This window comes from Bufo gargarizans, unplaced genomic scaffold, assembly GCF_014858855.1.
Source record: "Bufo gargarizans isolate SCDJY-AF-19 unplaced genomic scaffold, ASM1485885v1 original_scaffold_1346_pilon, whole genome shotgun sequence".
Classification (NCBI taxonomy): Eukaryota; Metazoa; Chordata; class Amphibia; order Anura; family Bufonidae; genus Bufo; species Bufo gargarizans.
This window is the reverse complement of record NW_025334319.1, coordinates 169,126-178,309: the sequence shown is the minus strand read 5'-3', so window position 1 is coordinate 178,309 and position 9,184 is coordinate 169,126. Positions and strand designations below refer to the sequence as shown.

Genomic DNA, 9,184 nt, shown 5'->3' with positions numbered 1-9,184 from the left:
GCTCAGTGTCATCCTTCCTCTGCCTCCTGAGCTGTGATACGCAGAGCACGGACACGCCCCCTGAGCTGCAGCAGAAAGGACACTGCCCTTGAGCTGTCAGCTGGAGATAAATCTAGCAGAGCAATGAATGGGGAGATCTCTGGATCCATGTGAGGTCCAGGACTGGCTCTGGCTTTGTTAGAAAGAGGTTGTCATGTCCTATACGATGTCTGGTTTTCAATGTTTAGATTTGTCCTGGGATAACCACTTTAAGTGGAAGGGGGTAAAGGAAGATAACAGGACACCCAAAATAATACTGGGGTCAATTCTATTCTACAGACTGAAAAAATCCCTTCTGGAAAATGACATCAAACATTGATTGTTAGAAGCCCATCAGTTACCTGGGTTCTTTAACAGAGAAGCTCTGTACCCCAAATAGTTCTCCGAGAGGATCATTAGAGCAGTGGACAATGTGCTGCTGCTTCTTGTCATACAACTGCTTGGCCATAATGTACTGACCAAGATGGTGAATTACCTACAGAGCAAGTACAAAGACACAGCAATAACCAGCATACAGAATATCACAGCATCATACATCATCATCAGGGATTGTGCACCCACCTCTTTCATTGTAAAGGTTTCCTTCTTGGCACCACCAGATTGTAACAGATTTAGCAGAAGAGCATTTGGTCTTACCTTAAAAATAAAGAAAATGTTGCATATGAACATATAATGCCAAGACTGAAGTGTAGGTTTACAGACTTACACAGAGAATGCTATGACTCACTGATAACACCTCCCCTGTGTACAGATATCAGGGACTGACAGCTATCTCTGTATACACACTTACACAGAGATTACTATCACTGATAACACCTCCCCTGTGTACAGATATCAGTGACTGACAGCTATCTCTGTATACACACTTACACAGAGAATACTATCACTGATAACATCTCCCCTGTGTACAGATATCAGTGACTGACAGCTATTTCTGTATACACACTTACACAGAGAATACTATCACTGATAACACCTCCCTGTGTACAGATATCAGTGACTGACAGCTATCTCTGTATACACACTTACACAGAGATTACTATCACTGATAACACCTCCCCTGTGTACAGATATCAGTGACTGACAGCTATCTCTGTATACACACTTACACAGAGAATACTATCACTGATAACACCTCCCCTGTGTACAGCTATCAGTGACTGACAGCTATCTCTGTATACACACTTACACAGAGAATACTATCACTGATAACACCTCCCCTGTGTACAGCTATCAGGGACTGACAGCTATCTCTGTATACACACTTACACAGAGAATACTATCACTGATAACACCTCCCCTGTGTACAGCTATCAGGGACTGACAGCTATCTCTGTATACACACTTACACAGAGAATACTATCACTGATAACACCTCCCCTGTGTACAGCTATCAGGGACTGACAGCTATCTCTGTATACACACTTACACAGAGAATACTATCACTGATAACACCTCCCCTGTGTACAGCTATCAGGGACTGACAGCTATCTCTGTATACACACTTACACAGAGAATACTATCACTGATAACACCTCCCCTGTGTACAGCTATCAGGGACTGACAGCTATCTCTGTATACACACTTACACAGAGAATACTATCACTGATAACACCTCCCCTGTGTACAGATATCAGTGACTGACAGCTATCTCTGTATACACACTTACACAGAGAATACTATCACTGATAACACCTCCCCTGTGTACAGATATCAGGGACTGACAGCTATCTCTGTATACACACTTACACAGAGATTACTATCACTGATAACACCTCCCTGTGTACAGATATCAGGGACTGACAGCTATCTCTGTATACACACTTACACAGAGATTACTATCACTGATAACACCTCCCTGTGTACAGATATCAGTGACTGACAGCTATCTCTGTATACACACTTACACAGAGATTACTATCACTGATAACACCTCCCTGTGTACAGATATCAGTGACTGACAGCTATCTCTGTATACACACTTACACAGAGAATACTATCACTGATAACACCTCCCCTGTGTACATATATCAGTGACTGACAGCTATCTCTGTATACACACTTACACAGAGATTACTATCACTGATAACACCTCCCCTGTGTACAGATATTAGTGACTGACAGCTGTCTCTGTATACACACTTACACAGAGATTACTATCACTGATAACACCTCCCTGTGTACAGATACCAGTGACTGACAGCTATCTCTGTATACACACTTACACAGAGATTACTATCACTGATAACACCTCCCTGTGTACAGATATCAGTGACTGACAGCTATCTCTGTATACACACTTACACAGAGATTACTATCACTGATAACACCTCCCTGTGTACAGATACCAGTGACTGACAGCTATCTCTGTATACACACTTACACAGAGAATACTATCACTGATAACACCTCCCTGTGTACAGATATCAGTGACTGACAGCTATCTCTGTATACACACTTACACAGAGAATACTATCACTGATAACACCTCCCTGTGTACAGATATCAGGGACTGACAGCTATCTCTGTATACACACTTACACAGAGATTACTATCACTGATAACACCTCCCCTGTGTACAGATACCAGTGACTGACAGCTATCTCTGTATACACACTTACACAGAGAATACTATCACTGATAACACCTCCCTGTGTACAGATATCAGGGACTGACAGCTATCTCTGTATACACACTTACACAGAGATTACTATCACTGATAACACCTCCCTGTGTACAGATATCAGTGACTGACAGCTATCTCTGTATACACACTTACACAGAGAATACCATCACTGATAACACCTCCCTGTGTACAGATATCAGGGACTGACAGCTATCTCTGTATACACACTTACACAGAGAATACTATCACTGATAACACCTCCCTGTGTACAGATATCAGTGACTGACAGCTATCTCTGTATACACACTTACACAGAGAATACTATCACTGATAACACCTCCCTGTGTACAGATACCAGTGACTGACAGCTATCTCTGTATACACACTTATACAGAGAATACTATAACTGATAACACCTCCCTGTGTACAGATATCAGTGACTGACAGCTATCTCTGTATACCCACTTACACAGAGAATACTATCACTGATAACACCTCCCTGTGTACAGATATCAGGGACTGACAGCTATCTCTGTATACACACTTACACAGAGATTACTATCACTGATAACACCTCCCTGTGTACAGATATCAGTGACTGACAGCTATCTCTGTATACACACTTACACAGAGATTACTATCACTGATAACACCTACCCTGTGTACAGATATCAGTGACTGACAGCTATCTCTGTATACACACTTACACAGAGATTACTATCACTGATAACACCTCCCTGTGTACAGATATCAGTGACTGACAGCTATCTCTGTATACACACTTACACAGAGATTACTATCACTGATAACACCTCCCCTGTGTACAGATATCAGGGACTGACAGCTATCTCTGTATACACACTTACACAGAGAATACTATCACTGATAACACCTCCCCTGTGTACAGATATCAGGGACTGACAGCTATCTCTGTATACACACTTACACAGAGAATACTATCACTGATAACACCTCCCTGTGTACAGATATCAGGGACTGACAGCTATCTCTGTATACACACTTACACAGAGATTACTATCACTGATAACACCTCCCTGTGTACAGATATCAGGGACTGACAGCTATCTCTGTATACACACTTACACAGAGAATGTTATCACTGATAACACCTCCCTGTGTACAGATATCAGTGACTGACAGCTATCTCTGTATACACACTTACACAGAGAATACTATCACTGATAACACCTCCCTGTGTACAGATATCAGTGACTGACAGCTATCTCTGTATACACACTTACACAGAGATTACTATCACTGATAACACCTACCCTGTGTACAGATATCAGTGACTGACAGCTATCTCTGTATACACACTTACACAGAGAATACTATCACTGATAACACCTCCCCTGTGTACAGATATCAGGGACTGACAGCTATCTCTGTATACACACTTACACAGAGAATACTATCACTGATAACACCTCCCCTGTGTACAGATATCAGTGACTGACAGCTATCTCTGTATACACACTTACACAGAGAATACTATCACTGATAACACCTCCCCTGTGTACAGATATCAGTGACTGACAGCTATCTCTGTATACACACTTACACAGAGAATACTATCACTGATAACACCTCCCCTGTGTACAGATATCAGGGACTGACAGCTATCTCTGTATACACACTTACACAGAGAATACTATCACTGATAACACCTCCCCTGTGTACAGATATCAGGGACTGACAGCTATCTCTGTATACACACTTACACAGAGAATACTATCACTGATAACACCTCCCCTGTGTACAGATATCAGGGACTGACAGCTATCTCTGTATACACACTTACACAGAGAATACTATCACTGATAACACCTCCCCTGTGTACAGATATCAGGGACTGACAGCTATCTCTGTATACACACTTACACAGAGAATACTATCACTGATAACACCTCCCTGTGTACAGATCAGGGACTGACAGCTATCTCTGTATACACACTTACACAGAGAATGCTATCACTGATAACACCTCCCTGTGTACAGATATCAGGGACTGACAGCTATCTCTGTATACACACTTACACAGAGAATACTATCACTGATAACACCTCCCTGTGTACAGATATCAGTGACTGACAGCTATCTCTGTATACACACTTACACAGAGAATACTATCACTGATAACACCTCCTCTGTGTACAGATATCAGTGACTGACAGCTATCTCTGTATACACACTTACACAAAGATTACCATCACTAATAACACCTCCCTGTGTACAGATATCAGTGACTGACAGCTATCTCTGTATACACACTTACACAGAGATTACTATCACTGATAACACCTCCCTGTGTATAGATATCAGTGACTGACAGCTATCTCTGTATACACACTTACACAGAGAATGCTATGACTCACTGATAACACCTCCCCTGTGTACAGATATCAGTGACTGACAGCTATCTCTGTATACACACTTACACAGAGATTACTATCACTGATAACACCTCCCTGTGTACAGATATCAGGGACTGACAGCTATCTCTGTATACACACTTACACAGAGAATACTATCACTGATAACACCTCCCTGTGTACAGATATCAGTGACTGACAGCTATCTCTGTATACACACTTACACAGAGAATACTATCACTGATAACACCTCCCCTGTGTACAGATATCAGTGCCTGACAGCTATCTCTGTATACACACTTACACAGAGATTACTATCACTGCTAACACCTCCCTGTGTACAGATATCAGGGACTGACAGCTATCTCTGTATACACACTTACACAGAGAATACCATCACTGATAACACCTCCCTGTGTACAGATATCAGTGACTGACAGCTATCTCTGTATACACACTTACACAGAGATTACTATCACTGATAACACCTCCCTGTGTACAGATACCAGTGACTGACAGCTATCTCTGTATACACACTTACACAGAGATTACTATCACTGATAACACCTCCCTGTGTACAGATACCAGTGACTGACAGCTATCTCTGTATACACACTTATACAGAGAATACTATCACTGATAACACCTCCCTGTGTACAGATATCAGTGACTGACAGCTATCTCTGTATACACACTTACACAGAGAATACTATCACTGATAACACCTCCCTGTGTACAGATACCAGTGACTGACAGCTATCTCTGTATACACACTTACACAGAGATTACTATCACTGATAACACCTCCCTGTGTACAGATATCAGTGACTGACAGCTATCTCTGTATACACACTTACACAGAGAATACTATCACTGATAACACCTCCCTGTGTACAGATACCAGTGACTGACAGCTATCTCTGTATACACACTTACACAGAGAATACTATCACTGATAACACCTCCCCTGTGTACAGATATCAGTGACAGACAGCTATCTCTGTATACACACTTACACAGAGAATGCTATCACTGATAACACCTCCCTGTGTACAGATACCAGTGACTGATAGATATCTCTGTATACACACTTACACAGAGATTACTATCAATCACTGATAACACCTCCCTGTGTACAGATACCAGTGACTGACAGCTATCTCTGTATACACACTTACACAGAGATTACTATCACTGATAACACCTCCCTGTGTACAGATACCAGTGACTGACAGCTATCTCTGTATACACACTTACACAGAGAATACTATCACTGATAACACCTCCCCTGTGTACAGATATCAGCGACTGACAGGTATCTCTGTATACACACTTACACAGAGATTACTATCACTGATAACACCTCCCTGTGTACAGATATCAGCGACTGACAGGTATCTCTGTATACACACTTACACAGAGATTACATCACTGATAACACCTCCTTGTGTACAGATATCAGTGACTGACAGCTATCTCTGTATACACACTTACACAGAGATTACTATCAATCACTGATAACACCTCCCTGTGTACAGATATCAGGGACTGACAGCTATCTCTGTATACACACTTACACAGAGATTACTATCACTGATAACACCTCCCTGTGTACAGATATCAGTGACTGACAGCTGTCTCTGTATACACACTTACACAGAGATTACTATCACTGATAACACCTCCCCTGTGTAGATATCAGTGACTGGCCGCTATCTCTGTATACACACTTACACAGAGAATACTATCACTGATAACACCTCCCTGTGTACAGATACCAGTGACTGACAGCTATCTCTGTATACACACTTACACAGAGAATGCTATCACTGATAACACCTCCCTGTGTACAGATATCAGGGACTGACAGATCTCTGTATACACACTTACACAGAGATTACTATCACTGATAACACCTCCCTGTGTACAGATACCAGTGACTGACAGCTATCTCTGTATACACACTTACACAGAGAATACTATCACTGATAACACCTCCCCTGTGTACAGATATCAGTGACTGACAGCTATCTCTGTATACACACTTACACAGAGAATACTATCACCGATAACACCTCCCCTGTGTACAGATACCAGTGACTGACAGCTATCTCTGTATACACACTTACACAGAGAATACTATCACTGATAACACCTCCCTGTGTACAGATATCAGTGACTGACAGCTATCTCTGTATACACACTTACACAGAGAATGCTATCACTGATAACACCTCCCCTGTGTACAGATACCAGTGACTGGCCGCTATCTCTGTATACACACTTACACAGAGAATACTATCACTGATAACACCTCCCCTGTGTACAGATATCAGTGACTGACAGCTATCGCTGTATACACACTTACACAGAGAATACTATCACTGATAACACCTCCCTGTGTACAGATACCAGTGACTGACAGCTATCTCTGTATACACACTTACACAGAGAATACTATCACTGATAACACCTCCCCTGTGTACAGATATCAGGGACTGACAGCTATCTCTGTATACACACTTACACAGAGAATGCTATCAATCACTGATGAGACAGCCCTCATGTACAGCTGAAGTAAGAGAAAGCAGAGATTTATAAATTACAAGTTGTATTGAATCTTTGTCCACAGAAGTCTGCATCCGTCTGCCCAGCTCCTCCTGCTCTGTAGCCTGCTGCATACAGATTGCACTGCATTTTGTGATGACGGCTCCGTTTTACACCCAAGTTACTGTAAAAGACTACGAATACCGACTGACAGGCTGCACACACGTCAGAAATAACTTGGCTTTAGCTTCTCAGGTTTTGGTAAAGAAATGGCTGAGTTTATACCGCCAGACTAGTTCTGCTTAGCAGCAGCAGGAGGTGCAGCGGGATTATTGAGACGCACCTTTCCCATCACATTTAGAAGTAGTTTTATACATAATAACCTAATATAGAAATGATGCGTCACCTCCAGGTGCCGAAGGCCTCACGCACATCACCGTCGTTTTGGTCTGGGTCTGATCCGCATTTTTTGCGGATGAGACGTCGACCAGTTTCAATTTTATGGGTCTGCAAAAATGTGCCGTCAGCATCCATATGGCAGTCCCGAAAATTATCGAATATGTCCTATACCTGTCTGTTTTGTGGACAAGAATAGGCTTGTTCTAGTGAAGGGAGCGAAAAAGTGATGGATAGCGCATATCCGGTATCTGTACTTTGTGGATCTACAGTTTGTGGACCGCCAAAGGTTATGTGTGCGGGAGACCTAAAGGGGCTTTTAGTATTTCAGATTATAACATCAACCATGTGATACGTCACTCACCAGCGTCACTTCATCTGTTGTCATGACGGAAGACTGCGCCAAACTATGTGTGTGCGATGAGGAGCTCTCCATATATCACGCTTGCCTGGAAAGCCCCCCCCAGAAAAAATAGGGTTAATGTCTGTTCAATTCTAGATCACATCAGTATAAATATATGTACAAGTCCTCCATGATCGGTTCTAGAGCACATCAGTATAAATATATGTACGTCATCCATGATGAGTTCTAGATCACATCAGTATAAAGATATGTACAAGTCCTCCCTGATCAGTTCTAGATCACATCAGTATAGAGATATGTACAAGTCCTCCCTGATCAGTTCTAGATCACATCAGTATAAAGATATGTAAATGTCATCCCTGATCAGTTCTAGATCACATCAGTATAAAGATATGTACATGTCCTCCATGAGGGTTCTAGAGCACATCAGTATAAATATATGTACAAGTCCTCCATGATCAGTTCTAGATCACATCAGTATAAATATATGTACAAGTCCTCCATGATCGGTTCTAGAGCACATCAGTATAAAGATATGTACAAGTCCTCCCTGATGAGTTCTAGAGCACAACAGTATAAAGATATGTACATGTCCTCCATGATCAGTTCTAGATCACATCAGTATAAATATATGTACAAGTCCTCCATGATGAGTTCTAGATCACATCAGTATAGAGATATGTACAAGTCCTCCCTGATCAGTTCTAGATCACATCAGTATAAAGATACGTACAAGTCCACCATGATGGGTTCTAGATCACATCAGTATAAATATATGTACAAGTCCTCCATGATGGGTTCTAGAGCACATCAGTATAA

At 41.8% G+C, this 9,184-nt stretch overlaps 1 protein-coding gene across 1 annotated transcript; it reads right to left on the bottom strand.

The window, feature by feature from the left end:
* Window positions 1-380: 380 nt before the first annotated feature.
* LOC122923200 (E3 ubiquitin-protein ligase Mdm2-like) lies at window positions 381-8,450 on the bottom strand (the record flags this gene model as incomplete). The annotated part of the gene is made up of 3 exons (XM_044273939.1): window positions 8,366-8,450; window positions 601-675; window positions 381-514 (listed from the first exon to the last, which is right to left on the bottom strand). Coding segments are annotated over exons 1-3 (281 nt in total), but the record flags the coding sequence as incomplete, so codon positions are not given.
* Window positions 8,451-9,184: the final 734 nt, after the last annotated feature.